Source organism: Dipodomys merriami, unplaced genomic scaffold, assembly GCF_024711535.1.
Source record: "Dipodomys merriami isolate MVZ:Mamm:240054 unplaced genomic scaffold, mDipMer1.0.p SCAF_3, whole genome shotgun sequence".
NCBI lineage: Eukaryota > Metazoa > Chordata > Mammalia > Rodentia > Heteromyidae > Dipodomys > Dipodomys merriami.
The window spans coordinates 11,047,130-11,062,553 of NW_027204492.1; the positions used below are offsets into that span (position 1 = coordinate 11,047,130).

Genomic DNA, 15,424 nt, shown 5'->3' on the forward strand with positions numbered 1-15,424 from the left:
GATTATTGATTGAGATGTGGTCTTGCAAACTTGCTGATTTGAACCTTCATCTCTCTTATCTCCACCTCCTGAGCAGCTGAGACCACCGGCATGAGCCACTATGCCCCACCAAGTATTTCCTTTCCTTTCCCACCCTCCCTCCCTTCCTTGTCTCTTTTTCTTTCTTTCTCCCTCCCTTCCTTTCTTTCCTGTCTCTTTTTCTCTCTTCCCTCCCTCCTTTCCTTTCCTTTCCTCTTTTTCTTTCTTTGAAATCAAACCCAGGCAAGCTTTCTATCACTGGCCTACATCCTCAACCAGCTCCCATCCTTTAATGGGCAGTTTTAGAATATTGCCTGCCTTTGATACCATGATTACTGGAACACACCTACTTCCCTCTTTTGAAAATAAAAAAAAAAAGACGATATTAGCTCATCCTCTATCTATCCCCTTGGACTTGTGCCATTCTCTATGATTACTAACCTCATCTGTCAGTTCCCTAGGATGTAATTAATATAGGCTATTTGGAGCACAATAACAGGGAGCCCTGATCTCATCTGAGGAAATGACATTTAAGCTGAGATCTGAAAGATGAATAGCCTAGGCAAAGCATTCTAGCAGAGACTTTTGCTTACACAAAAGCTGTTAGAAGTAGCTTTAGGAATTCAAGGAATGAAAGGTAGGTAATAGGGTGGAGCCTGGACCCGAAGGCCAGAAATCAAAGAATTCAGGACCTCGTCTTTGGTATTAAGGCAGGAATTTTTACTTTCCCCTATCCTTCCTTTCTTTTCTTCCTTTTTAAAAATATTGGATGAAAGAAATGACACTTCTCCCCTGTCTATTCTTGCCCAATTATGGTTTTGTTGACCAACACTGAAGCAGTTTACACTCCTCTCGGCAGCAGGGCCTACATCCTATGCTCTAAAGGTGTTTCAGCCTATCTGCCCTAGGTGAGATTTCGGAGGCTTTGATGTAGCACACCAGCTAGAGCTAAAAGGCAGGGAGTGGAAATGGGGAAGGGCCCCTATGGGGCCAGCTCAGAAACAAAGCAGCAGAATCAAAAGGTTCCCAATACTCTGTTACCTCCAAGGGCAGCTAGCCTTATCTCTAGTCAAATAGATAATAAAGACAGACCACAGTCCCAGTTCCTGCTTCTCACCAGCTGAAGTCTTGGGTTTCTAATACAGCCAGCAGATACATCTGAAGAGTAGTCATAATGTGCTAGGAATCTGGCAGGAGGACATGAGTTTTTGCAGCTCTGTTTATGGAGTTGGTCAAATGAATATGTTAGATGATGGTCTGCTTTTCATAGTCTTCTACAACAGCTTTTGACAACACCTGGGTTTTCTTTGGAATGTGTGAGAAGGCATTAAAAGGGACAAAAATAAGTTCTGCTTGTCTTTGAAAAAAAATCTCAAAGAGTGACTGTGAAAGAAAGGAGAGCAGTTCTAATTTCAGGTTCAGTTTGTGATCTCAAAAAAAGTTAACTTTGCATCCATCCCAGGTTTTGCTCAGAATACTTTGATCTGGATGGAATTCCATTTTTGCAGTGGAGCAAATGGGACTTGAGAATAGGTGTTGTACTAGTAGGAAAACAAAGAGACAGTAAAACTGTAATAACAAAGGACTATCTGAGCAAGAATTCTATCTCTTGAGGGATCTTAGAAATTATTTTATTTTATTTTATTTATTTATTTATTTTTACATTTTAAAGTTGCAGAAATGTGTGTGAGAGTAAAGTGAACAAGAAAATTGAGTTTGTAATCTTTTTTTCCAAAATTGATCTGTTTGAATTTATAATCAGAATATTTTCTGTGATTTGTTTAATACAATTGGATATGAGAAGATACTATTTTCTACTGGGCACTTGCATTTCCAATATATACATTATTTTTCTATTATTTTTGTTATTGTTGTTGTTGGTCGTGGGGGCTGCTGAACTCTGGGCCTGGGTACTATGCCTCTGCTCTTCAGCTCAAGGATAGTGCTCTACCACTTGAGCCTGAAGTAGAGGCGACTTCAGGCTTTGCCTTTGTTTTAGGGATTTTAGGAAAAAAAACCCTCTAAACAAGGTTAACTCGACCTTGACTCCAAACAGCCCAGTTCTAGGAATGGAAAGAATGCCTCTAGGTCCCCCTCCCCTTAACAACCTAACCCACCTTGATTGTTCAGTTTAGGACTGACCCGTAATAGGTTGTAAGGTGGCTCCAACTGGCGACACCACGTGCTTATGGTAAACCCTGCCTTTTGCACATGTTTAAGGTAAACTCTGCCTATTGGCCACCTGTGTGGTACGACTGTACAACACTTTGTGTGATACGATCCCATCACCTGCGCATGACCAGACTAGAACTCATGGATTTTGCCTTTAAAAACCAAAGAATAGGGGCCGCTCGGGGTCGCAGTATCATCTCCCGAGCCTGTGCTGCGGTCCTGGCCGGTCAGTGTAGGAACCTTCTCAATAAAGTTGCTTCTTTATTAACAACTTTGTTGTGGTGGGCTCTGTCACTATGGACGACTAGGTGGGCTTGCCTGCCTGAGTAGGGGTCTTCCTACTACAAGTCACAGCGCCACTTTTGGCTTTTTCTGCTTATGTGTTCAGAGGAATTGAACCCAGGGCCTCATGCATGTGAGGCAAGTGCTCTACCACTGTGCCACCTTCCCATCCCCTATTTTTCTATTGCTTTTTTTAAAATTAATTTTTTTGTTGTTGTTGGTCGTGGGCTTGAACTCTGGGCCTGGGCCCTGTCCCTCAGCTCTTCAGCTCAAGGCTAGTGCTCTACCATTTGAGCTACAGTGCCACTTCCTGTTTTCTGAGTGGTTTATTGGGGATAAGAGTCTCACAGCCTTTCCTGCCGGGGCTGACTTTGAACTTGGATCCTCAGATCTCAGCCTTCTGAATAGCTAGGATTACAGGCTTGAGCCACCGGCACCTGGCTATCCTCCTCCTCCTCCTCCTCCTCCTCCCCCTCCTCCCCCTCCTCCTCCTCCTCCCCCTCCTCCCCTCCCCCTCCTCCCCCTCCTCCTCTCCCCCTCCTCCCCCTCCTCCCCTCCCCCTCCTCCCCCTTCTCCCCTCCCCCTCCTCCCCCTCCTCCCCCTCCTCCTCCTCCTCCTCCTCCTCCTGAACTCTGGGCCTGGGCGCTGTCCCTCAGCTCTTCAGCTCAAGGCTAGCGCTCTACCACTTGAGCCACAGCACCACTTCCGGCTTTTTCTTTTTGCTTATGTGGTGCTGAGGAATCAAACCTAGGGCCTCAGGCATGCAAGGCAAGTGCTCTACCACTGAGCCACCTTCCCAGCCCACTTCTTTTTTGTTTTTTTTGATCGATCTTGGGGCCTGAACTCTGGGCCTGGGCACTGTCCCTCAGCTCTTCAGCTTAAGGCTAGCGCTCTACCACTTGAGCCACAGTGTCACTTCTGGCTATTTTCCTATTTTTTTTTAATTGTGAAAATACTGTACAGAGGGGTTACAATTACATGGGCAAGATAATGAGTACATTTCTTATCAAGTATTGTAGCCTCCTTCTTTGTTTCCCTTTCCCTATTTTCCTATTTCTTATTGACAAGAGATTCTAGATTGATGCCTAGAATGAATATCAATAAGCTCATCCACCCCTCAATTCCATATCTAGTATAGTGGCAGCCACGTGATGTTTCTTTAGTACATAATGATTACGTGAAATTTAAGTAGTTTATGTACTCAATAAAAAGTAAACATGGAAAATAAGTTCCATTTGAAAACAATTTTTTTTTTGCCAGTCATGAGGCTTGAACTCAGGGCACTGTCCCCGAGCTTTTGCTCAAGGCTAGCACTGTACCACTTGAGCCACAGGACCCACTTCTGGCTTTTTCTGCATATGTGATACTGAAGAATCAAACCCAAGGCTTCATGAATGCTTGGCAAGCACTCTACCACTAAGCCACATTCCCAGCCTGAAAACATATCTTTGAAGAGAGCAAAACTTTAGATCACCTATGAGCAAAATCAAATATCCTAACATGATTATAAATTTAACATAAATTAAAACTCAGTAGATATAGCCGACATAGACTCTAGTGTGGGCAAACAGGAGGAATCATATTGGGGAAAAGACAAATTCCAGTTGTAGAACTAGAGGTTTTGTCTGTAGACAACTAGGACCCTTTGGGAGGAAAAAAAAAATTCAGGTCTCCTACAGTTCACTTTATTGAGGATAGAATCCTGGTTGATCACAGAATAAAGTTTAAATTGTTATAGCTCCTTTCTGAAAATCCTTTTAGATTTTATGGTGTCTATCCATAAGCCCTGAGCGATTATGAGAACTGTGAGTTGTTTTCTTAGGATGACCAACTCTTTCAGACTGACCTTGCTTACTATCCCGGACTTTACCCTGTTCGCCCTTCTAAAGCCTTCCCCCTTTAATCTGTTTGTGGACTTGGTCAAATTTCCAAGTTGTCAGGAAAGTTTCCCAGAAAAATTTCCCCAACCATTTCACATTTTGATGTGTTCTGTATCCTCAGGAAATCGCTGTGATGGGCTCTTGGGACAGTGGCTTTGACAAAGAAAACACTCAGTAAATGATTTGTGGAAATGAATGTAAACCCCAGAGGGCAAAAGGAGAAGTATATTTTGTACCCTAAAGGAGGCTCAAATGCAGCTAAGACTAACCCCAGACTAGCTGGAAGAAAATATTACTCAACTTCCCAGTTATTTATTTTTCACTTTTAGAGGAGGATCTGCAAGCTGTCCTACAACCTCGCTTCTCCCCCCCCTCCCCTCCCCCTCCCCCGGCTCTCCTTCCCCCTGCTACTGAGGGCAGTGCGAGGGGAGAGGGATATGCCACAGAGTTGGCAGTTCTAGATTCAGCTTTCATTTTAGTTTATAAACTTTTCTGAGATTTCACTTGTTAAGGAAGGGGCTGAGGGGTATAGAGGATTTCCCGGCGCGCCGATTTTGCATTGTAGAGAACGTTTCAAGTATTACGGGGCTTAGCCTCATTTGTCATTTTCACATTTCTCACAGCTAAAAAACCCACCGACTCCTCCAGATCTTCTAAGCACGCTGGTGCAGAAAGGCTGCTTGTTTGGTTCCAGTGGTCTGAGTCGCTTCCTCCTTCAAACCCTGTGGGCAAACTCGGAATGGGCGTATGGGGGAGCTCCCGGCCCACAGTAGCTAGCGTTTGTACGCCCGTTGGACTACAACACCCAGCATGCTCTGCTAACGTTGCAAGGGCGAGGGCGTGAGAGAGAGGGAGGGGGGGGTAACAGGGAAATCCCGCCCTGCTGCGCAGCAGCAACGACACAAAGCCTGACTTTACAACCTCACAGAGAAAGTGGAAGTAAGAGCGCATAGATGGGGAGCCAGCAACCACACTAAGGGGAGGGGGGGGGGCAGTCGTGTAGGTGGATACGGAAAGGGAGAGACCCTCATCTTTCTCGATGAGAAGGGGGCGGTTTGACTAACGAATCCCCTCCCGCACCGCCCCCTCCCCTTTCGCGCCCCGCCCGCGGTAGGGTCTCCAACGTGCCTCAGCCGTTATTCCTCGCGGGGAGCGGGTGTTCTCCCGGCGGGGAAGCGGGCGGTCCCTCCGCCTCGCAGGCTCCGGACGGGCCAGCGGGCTATGCTGAGGGTCCTCAGCCCGAGTACGGGACGAAAGCGCGCGGACGAGGAGGGGCTGCGAGTGAAGCCGCGCAGCCAACGAGTTAGGGCCGGAGTGAGGAAGGCTCCTCACAGTGACCAGGGAGTAGTGTCGGGCGGTGGCGAGGTGAGGTGCGGGGAGCCCCGACTAGAGTCCCTTGTGTCCCTACTGGGGACTCCGCGGCGGCTAGTGGGGAAGAGGGCGGGGGAAGCTAGCGTCGGGAAGAGTACACACAGCGGGGTGCCGAGCCCGAAGGTGGCTCAGAGCTCGGGGCGGCCCCCCTCCCCGCAGGAGGAGCCTTGCGCTTCTCCGCCATCCCTCCCCCGCGCGCCGGGGTTCGCTTCTCGGCCGGCTGCGGCGGGAGCGGCGGGGCTGGGGCCAGATAAGGGGAAGCGACGGGGCCGCCGCCCCCAGGACGGGCGGGTGGCGAGTTAGGCGGGGCGGCGGCGGGGCCTCGGACGCGGGGGCTTGGCGGGGCGGGGAGCCCGGAGCCGCGAGGAGGGCAGGCGGCCGGCTGCTGGCGGGGCAGCCCTCCTAGCTGCCCGCTTTGCGCCGCCGGCCCACGCCGCAGTGTGTTTTGTGGACGGCGCCTTCCCAGACAACCCGGTAGACGCCAGCAGAGCTCGTGGCCGCCTTCGACGCGATGTTTCGCCGGAGCCTGAACCGTTTTGTAAGTACAGTCCCTGTGCTTCCCCGCGTGCGGCCGCGCCAGCCCCTCCGCGGGGTCCCTGACAGCCCGGCTCCCAGGTGGGGGGAGGGGACTGAGCGATGCCATCCCCCTCCCCCTGACTATTTCCCCAGTACACGACCACCCGGACGAGTGGCCGGGGTGCCGGGGCAGGCGAAGGCTCCGGCCCCCCACCCTCCCCACCCCAGGACAATTTCATCTGGGCTTTCGCGGGCAGCTAAGAACTCTGCCTGGTGATTGGGGTGGGGGGGGCTCGTGGAGGGGTGATGGGGGGGATCACCCAGGGGACCCGTCTATGTGCTAATTACTCGAAGATGGCGTTTGATGATCTCTGAGGAAGCTTTCTTTTGTTTCCCCCTGCCACGAGCACATGGAGGTAAACCCAGACCTGTCACCGTGGCCCAAAAAGAGGAGCCTGGAGCCCGGAGAACGGCAGACGGGCGCTGGGCTCAGCCTGGGCCGGGAATGTGTGTGTGTGTGAGGAGAGGGGGAGGTCGGGGAGACAGGCAGCTGGTGATCCGAGGCCGGACAAACTTTGGGGAACCAGCCTAGGAAGCGCACCCTTACGGAGCTGTAGAAGCCAGGGCTACGGGCTGCGCGGGCTGGGGGAGGCCGGGACGCCCGGAGGCTGCGCATGGCGCTGCCTGCCTGCCGGCGCCCTCGCTCGTGGAGGACCAAACTCCCCAACATCCACCCTGTGAGAAAACGCAGACTGCGGCGGGGCTGCTCGGGTCGTGTCTCTTCCCCACCCTGAGTCCGCCTTTGGCCGCGGGGGAAAGCGATTTCGATCTACTGACTTTTTTTTTTTTTCCAGTGACCTGTTTACTCCTAGAGGGCTCATTAAGAATGAAGCAAAGTCGGAGCGGTTTACTTCCATGCCGCTATTTGTAGCAACTTCCTTAATTTCCACAGGAGGTGGCGGGAATAGGGTTTTATTCTGCCAGCGGGGTAACAGAACGAGTTCCTCTACACATTTAGATTTTTTGTTTTTTGTACTTAAGAAAAAACGTCGAAGACTGAGCGCTTCTCCTTTCACTCAACACTTGAGAACTGTTTAGTTCTCTTAATGCAGATTTTCCTAATCAAAACAATGCACGTAGTTTTCATAGGTTATATGGGTTTGCTCTCATTTTTCCTTTACATTTCTGTACCCTAAGTAAAAGTCATAATTTGTACATCCCTCTTTTATGATATCATCATCACAGTCCTACTGTTTGTCCCCCCCCCCCAAATGTTTACTTCACTCTGAAACATGCATGAAGTTGGGGACAGATAATTGCTGGTGGCACATAGCAATAGTTCGGAAATATAAAAGATCTTGAAATCCATGGAGAATAGCTTGAATGCATTGCTGCAGCGAGTGACCAAAATTTGCTTCTTACATCTAGCATGAGACGGTAAAACAGCGTTTTACTTCATAGTTCTGTTTCACATAGGTTCTTGTGATTTTGAAGTGTTGTTTCAGGGTGACAAAAAGGGAAAGGTGACAGGAGAGCTAATTCTAATATTTAAGATAAGGATTATCTTTTCCCATACATAGCACTTTGATGTTGGAAAATAAATGGGCTCTGAGCCATATTAAATTCACTAGTTGAACATTGAGGTAATGAAATCTCATTTTTGAAAGGATGTACACATTTGGAACCAAGGAACCCAAGCTTTGCTCTAAAAGCCCCCTTCACTTTGCTTTTTTTCTGAAGTGATCTGCATTGTATCAGAGCCTAGTAATTAAGCAGTGCTGGCCCATGAAGCTAGGGCATGCAGTAGAATATGCAGCAGTTGCTGAGGTGCCAGCTTGCAGATTTGAGGCTAGTTCTTTTCATCCTCAACCCAGATATCCGCAGAGAATCACTTTTCCTCATACTGAAAGGAGATTTGACCTCATTGTTTCACCTGAGATGCCCAGATGCCCACATTTTCCTGCACAACCATGAGTATGGTAAGTCCTAGCAATTTGTACTAGTGCAGTAAGCTGGAAGGTTCTTAGGAGTTTTATCTAGCTTTTGTCTTAAGGCAAGAATAAAAAAGAAACAAGCCCCTTGGTCTGAATGTATTACATATATTCAAATTCTATTTCTTAAAACTTGGCTATAAAATTTTGGAGGGGCAAATTTTAGATCCTTCAGATCAGTAAAGCACATCCTATTCTCGTCTTTTACCTGACACAGATTCCTTGAGGGGCATCCCCAATTAAATTACTAAAAGGCTAAAATTAAAGATTTAGGTGGGACTTTGAGACCTGCAAACTATATGTAGTTCACGATGTGTACTGTCCTTTTGATTCTTTTAATATCTTAAAGACTATAAATTCCTTCTAAATTCAATTGTGTTTTTTAGCAGACTTCCACAGTTTTGAAATTAGCTTTGAATATTAAATCACAGTAGTGTTAATTGTAGTTGTCAGCCATTGAAAACTAGAGGATTACATAATAGAAGAGAGCTTATTTTATATTTCAAATCTGATATGGAAATTTAGAATCTTCTATAACTCATTTGTGTTTGTGGACTCATTTTAAAATGTCATGTATTTCTCTAGTTTTACTAGTTTCAAGCTAAAAGAAATAGTAAAGAATTTCAAGTTTTAAAGACATGGCCTTGACCTCTTTCTTCTTGATAATCATGTTTTCACTTTCTGATAAATTATAACTTAGCTGTTGACAATAATTTTTTGAGACAAAGTATTGCCCTGTTGCTAAGGCTGGTCTCAGCACTCTTTGTCCTCTAGCCTCAGCCTTTCTAGTTCGAGGATTAAAAGCAAGCCTTACTTTGGCTTTTTTTTTTTTTTGGTCCGGTCATGGGGCCTGAACTCTGGGCCTGGGTGCTGTCCCTCAGCTCTTCAGCTCAAGGCTAGCGCTCTACCACTTGAGCCACAGTGCCACTTCCGGCGTTTTGCTTATGTGGTGCTGAGGAATTGAACCCAGGGCCTCTTCCCAGCCCCGGCTTTTTTTTTTTTTTTGTGATATTGGGGCTTGTGTTCAGGGCCTGGGTACTGTTCCTGAGTGCTCTTGGTCAAGGCTAACTCTACCACTTGAGGCACAGCTCCACTTCTGGTTTTTTGGTGGTTAATTGGAGATAAGAGTCTCAAGGACTTTTCCTGCCTGAGCTGGCTTGGAAATGTGATCCTCACATCTCAGCCTCCTGAGTAGCTAGGATTAATGGTCTGAGGCACCAGCATGTAGCATGCCCAAGCTCTGTGTGTGTGTGTGTGTGTGTGTGTGTGTGTGTGTGTGTGTGTGTGTGTGTGTGTGTGTGTGTGTGTGTGTGTGTGTGTGTGTGTGTGTGTGTGTGTGTGTGTGTGTGTGTGTGTGTGTGTGTGTGTGACAGTTTTGAGGTTGAAAAAGATTGGTGAATTTGCTGTACAGCATTTTAGGATTTAGGCATGTGGGAAGTGTTTTGAAAGATTTAAAAGTTGCCTGCCTATGAGTGGCATAAGAGCACTGTCTGTTCTTAGTCAACATCTCCATAAATACAATAAATTGTAACTGTCTCTATAAAATTTATGTCTGACGGGCACCAGTGGCTCATTCCTGTAATACTAGCTACTCAGGAGGCTGAGATCTGAGGATCGTGGTTCAAAGCCAGCCCTGACAGGAAAGTCTGTGAAACTCTTAATCTCCCATAAACCACCAGAAATCTGGAAGTGGCACTGGCTAAAGTGGTAGAGCACTAGTCTTGACTGAAGAGCTGAGGACAGTGCCCAGGCCCAGAGTTCAAGCCCCATGACTGACAAAAAAAAATTCTTTTATTTCCTTGAAAAGCATATTGACAGCATAGACTAGTTGAGATTTGAGTCTCAACTAGACTTCTTTGCTATCCTTTTATTCTAACTAAAATTCCTAATGAGCATAGAAATTTTTTAATCCTATGTAAAACTTAAAAACCTGTAGATTTATTGACAGTCTTAAGAATTTTTCCCTTTTGAGTGATTATGAAATCATTTCATGCTAAAGATTCAAATAAGACATTTTTGTGTGTGTTTCAGTGCTGGGGCTTGAAATAAGGGCCTGGGCGATTGTCCCTTATTTTTTTCTCTCTACCACTTGACCCATAGTTCTGTCTCTAGCTTTTTGGGAAGGGGGAGATAAGCATCTTTTAGTCCTTCAGCCTGGGCTGGCTTGGAACCATGATACTTATATGTTGGTTTTCTGAGTAGCTAGGATTACAAGCACTAGCCACCAGTGCCAGACTCAAAGGAAACACATCTTAGTAAGTTAGGGGCCTTGACCAGAGGACATTGTAACTTTCACTTGTCAGAGGGTGCTAGTTCATATTGAATTTCTAGGTGGTTGACAATGAAAGCTTATTGTGTCTGTGAAAAACAGTATTAAATTTATCTTTCTGATTCTCAAAGTTCTCAAACTGCTTTGGTTCCTAAAGGTAGCTTAGTAATATCTTACAGAAAATGTCTTACCAAAGAGACTTGAAAGAAATTAAACTGCATAAGGAAGAATGGAAATTACAAATAAGACTGAAAATGCAAAATAAGAATTAATGAACTAAGTAGCTAATTTATTACTTTCAGTCCAACTCAAGGCCACTCTAATGAAACAGTGTATGGAGGTAATTAACAAAATAATTCAGGTAATTGCTTTTCTTCTTCCCAAAGCAGGAAAGTTTTTAATTTATTTCTTCATTAAATTATCAGGGTAATTAAACATTTTTTTCCTGTTTAATTCCCTAATAACCTTGACCTGACATTGCTGAATGTGGAAATTGTTGATTTTATTTTGTTGCGATTGGAGGTAAAGCTGCATGTGTATATTAAAATGTTTTTGCATTTACACAATGTTTTTGCATTTACAAGGCTTCCACATCTTGGCTCCTACCAGGTAGTTCAAACACTTGTAGGTTTAACAGTTGAACTTGACCCTACCTAAAAGCAACCTTTATATCTTATTGCATTATAATTGCCTTTTAACTTGTGTAGCTCCCTAGACAAGTCTTTCCCAAGGGGAAGACATTATATGTAATTAATTGCTTTCCTACACACCTGGAGGAGGAGCCCCAATTGAGAAAGTCTGTCATAGTCTGAAGGGAGCTGGGGGCAGGGAAAGTTCATAGTATATCCTTAGCTTCTAGTACAGTACCCAGTGCCTAGTAGGTATTTAATAAATATTGAAAAAATATTTTATATTACTTAGTGATCTGTAGTAGACATGACTGAAGAATGGATTTACTACTTTTGTAAGAATTAGAATAAATAAATCTAATGCCAAGCCATAGTGACCGTGGCATAATCTTTGTTAGATGATTCAGGTGTTTGTGTTTTTGGGAGCAGTATTTCACTGAACAAATACTTACTAAGCACAGATTCCTGTCTTCATGAGCTTTATTGTCATTACATTTACTGCTATAGATATAAAAGATGTGATGACAGCATGTATCAAATAAATTTGTGATACACAACAAAATTCAATTTTCATGAATTCATTACTGGTATATACTTGTCTTTTTTTTTAATGTGCTGCCCCTGAGGCTTGAACTTGGCCTGGATGATATACCTTAGTTTGCAATGTTTTTGCATTTACACAAGTCGTACAAAGGTATTCACATCTTTGCCTCCTACCATCTTGGCTTAAGACTGGCAGTCTGTCATTTGAGCCACAGCTTCATTTCTGGCTTTTCCGTGGTTAATTGTAAATAAAGGTCTCAACTTTATGTGGGATGGCTTTGAACTTCAATCCTCAGATCTCAGTCTCCTGAGTTGCTAGGATTACAGTGGTGCCCCGCTTCATTTATCTTTTTCTGTGTGTGTGTATGTGTGCAAGTAGTAGGACTTGAACTCAGGACCTATGTGCGCTCATTCTGCTTTTTTACTCATGGCTGGTGTTCTGCCATGTGAGACATACCTCCACTTCTTGCCCTTTTCTGCTGTCTTTCTGGTCTCTCTGCCTCATTTGGCTTCGAATGGAGATCCTCAAATCTCAGCTTCCTGAATACTTAGGATTATAGGTATAAACCACTGCCTCTCAGCTTCATTTGTTTTGCTATTAAAAATAAACTGTAAAGTGTGCCATTTTCTGCTTTGGATGTCAGATAAAAGTGGTTTGCTACATTTGATACCTTTGGTATTATGTACACATGACATGGCATTTTGCTCTTTTCAAATAGATGGCTAGGCTGACCTTCTTCAACATAGGAACTAACCACTACAACTTGAAATCTTTACATAAACGAAAGAAGTCCTCATTGTGCCCCCCCCATCTTATTGTTGATTAAGCAACATGAAACTGATTCTTTCCCAAGTATTATCAATAAGGACTTCCTGCTTGTTGTTTTTGTTTAAATATGGCTAAGAATTCAGCCATTTAGTGCCTATTGTTGAGTGCCTATGTATGTATCATATAATTTTAAATGTTCCTAAGGGTTTTCAATGTTCCTAATGGATTTTTAGCTGAAGTAAGATTTCAGCAGGTGAAGTTGGCCATTTTCATACTAATGCAGCTGTTTAGATGAGCTTATTTCCTTTACCTAAGCTGCAAAAATGTGGCCAGAGGCCTGGAGAAAAGCCTCAATCTCCCTGTGTCTGTTTGATATGCAAAGAACAGTAGATGCAAATTCTGGTTTATTGAATAATGGAAAAAAATCATCAAGGCTAACTACTTGTCTAGCATGGTTGATCAGTTCTCTCAACACGCATAGGAAACAACAATTTTTTTTTTCCTTCAAGGTGCTAGTTTCCCCATATGTAATACTTTAGGGGGCACTTTTTCTCACCCTTTTCTGTGGTGTTGGGATATAACTCAGCGCCTTGGGTATGGTAGATAAGCACTGTCTGGAGTACTTTAAAGCCTCTTATATCTGGAATCCTTGAGATTGGGGCAGCTTTTCTTGTATAAAGTTCTGGGCTTTCACAAGTGAATTATTTATTTCTGTTTACATCATATTTACCTTCTTGGCCTGGTACAAGTGAAGATAGGTGATCATAAAACGTATTAGTATAGCTGCTGCATATGTTCACTGCAGCTTAATGATGAATGAGCGCACAGCACTGCAGATATGGGCACAGGATGGCCTATGCCAGCATGCTGGCAGTAAGCCCCTCAATTACTGCAATATATGGATGGATTGCTGGTTTGGCTGACTTCTTTATTATTGAGGAAGATGTGGTTTAGATGTGGGTTAGAAATGGTGTTACACTAGGGATGTCCAGATTTATTTGAGTAATTTGTATTTCTGAGGTAAAGAATATCACTGATTCTTTGCTCCATACTAGAATGGGAGAACTGGTGAGAACAGGTATCATTTGTTTTTTAGGTTCTACTGTATATTGTCTTAGTATTAAACAGGTAGTACTTTGTAATTTCCTTTGTCTTCACCAAGGTTTTCTTAGAAGAACCAGAACAGTGTTTTTGACAATGATTTTATAGCTAACACAAGATCAGGCAAACAGATGCTCAGTAAGTACCTGGTGAATGTTTTTGAAAACATAGGTTTAATCAGTAATAACAGGTGAAAAATGATCAGTTTGAAAGTAGTCACCAAGAAGCTTCTGCATTTTAGACTAGGTTGCACTAGTATGTAGCACTGAAAATAACTTCTTTTGCAATGGAAAAATATTCCACTGTTCATATTTTCAATGAGAAAAAAAATTATATGCTTAAAAAGTGATCAGGGACTCGTGTGTGTGTGTGTGTGTGTGTGTGTGTGTGTGTGTGTGTGTGTGTGTGTGTGTGTGTGTGTGTGTGTGTGTGTGTGTGTGTGTGTGTGTGTGTGTGTACACATACGTGTGTACTCCAGTATTGGTGCTTGAAATTAGGGCCTCCTGCTCTCCCTTAGCTTTTTTTGCTCGAGGCTGGTGCTCTGCCACTTACTTTTTTTTTTTTTTTGGTCAGTTGTAGGGCCTGGGCTCTGTCCCTCAGCTCTTCAGATCAAGGCAAGTGCTCTACCACTTGAACCATATCACCACTTCCGGTTTTCTGAATGGTTTATTGGAGATAAGAGTCTGATGGACTTTCCTGCCTGGGGTGGCTTTGAACCTCGATCCTCAGCTTTCAGCCTCCTGAGTAGCTAGGATTACAGGCGTGAGCCACTGGTGCCCAACTCAGCCACTTATTAAGTAAGACACATGTACACTTTCAACATTTCTCTGCTGAATTGGTGATAAGAGTTGCAGCAACTTTGCTGCATGGGCTTTCTTTTCTTTCTTTCTTTTTTTTTTTTGGCCAGCCAATGAACTTAGGGCCTGGGCACTGTACCTGAGTTTCTTTTGCTCAGTGCTAGCACTCTACCATGTGAGCCACAGTGCTACTTCCAGGTTTTTCTTTTGATGTGGTCCTGAGGAATCAAACCCAGGGCTTCATCCATTCTAAGCAAGCACTCTGCCACTAAGCCACATTCCCAGCCCTGGGTTGACTTTTGATTTCATTGTTAAGATCTCAGCATTCTGAGTAGCTAGGATTATAGGCGCAAGCCTACCTTTTATATTCACCACGATTATCCTAACTCTTTTTTGTCGATTCGTAGCATACTATAATTACGATACTATCTCTACCTTCTAGAATTAGAAGGAAACATACTCACTTTGTTAAATGCAGTTGATGACACTTAGTTTTCCTGTTACCACCAGCACATCAAATCTATTTTGAAAACCAAAGCTTGTATTGTTAATTCTCTAAGAGTATTGTGTCTTTTCTTTTGTTTCATTTTGTGACAAGATCTCACTATGTAGGCCAAATTGGCTTTGAATTTATGATCCTCCTGCCTCAGCCTCCTTAGTAGTAGGATTATAAAGCATATCCCACCACAGTCAACTCATTTATATCATCTGACTCATTGTGGTGGGTATATATTATTTTGATTCAGGATGCTATTTAGTTTTTGGTACTGGGAATGTAAGGTACTTTCCTGATTGTACCAGTTACCATTAAGAGGATGAATACCTATGAAAAGAAGGCTAGGATCTTCAGAGTTTGAGGGATTTAGAAGAACCTGTGTGTGAAGTGCGCATCAACCTTGTTAAAAGTTAATGTAAATCCTACTTCTGCCATTTACTACCTAGCTTGATAAAATAGGTACTGCAGACTAGCTTACATACACTAAACTATTTCTCAAAACATAATCCTTGTGCTGGTGGCTCATGGCTGTAATCTTAGCTACTTAGGAGGCTGAGATCTGAGGATTGCAGTTCAAAGCCAGCTCAGGT

General features: G+C 44.2%; 1 protein-coding gene across 6 annotated transcripts in view; it reads left to right on the forward strand.

The window, feature by feature from the left end:
• The first annotated feature begins 5,337 nt into the window (after positions 1–5,337).
• The window catches only part of Atp11c (ATPase phospholipid transporting 11C), a 150,328-nt gene continuing 140,241 nt past the window's right edge, over positions 5,338–15,424 (forward strand). For 4 of the 6 annotated variants that reach the window (XM_070039628.1, XM_070039631.1, XM_070039632.1 and 1 more), the window contains exon 1: positions 8,149–8,218. In XM_070039628.1, the coding sequence (XP_069895729.1) occupies positions 8,186–8,218 (33 nt within the window). In that variant the 5' untranslated portion in view covers positions 8,149–8,185. Of the gene's footprint in view, positions 5,718–6,082; positions 6,262–8,148; positions 8,219–15,424 lie in introns of those variants that run through there. The other 2 variants (XM_070039630.1, XM_070039629.1) reach the window with 2 other exon arrangements.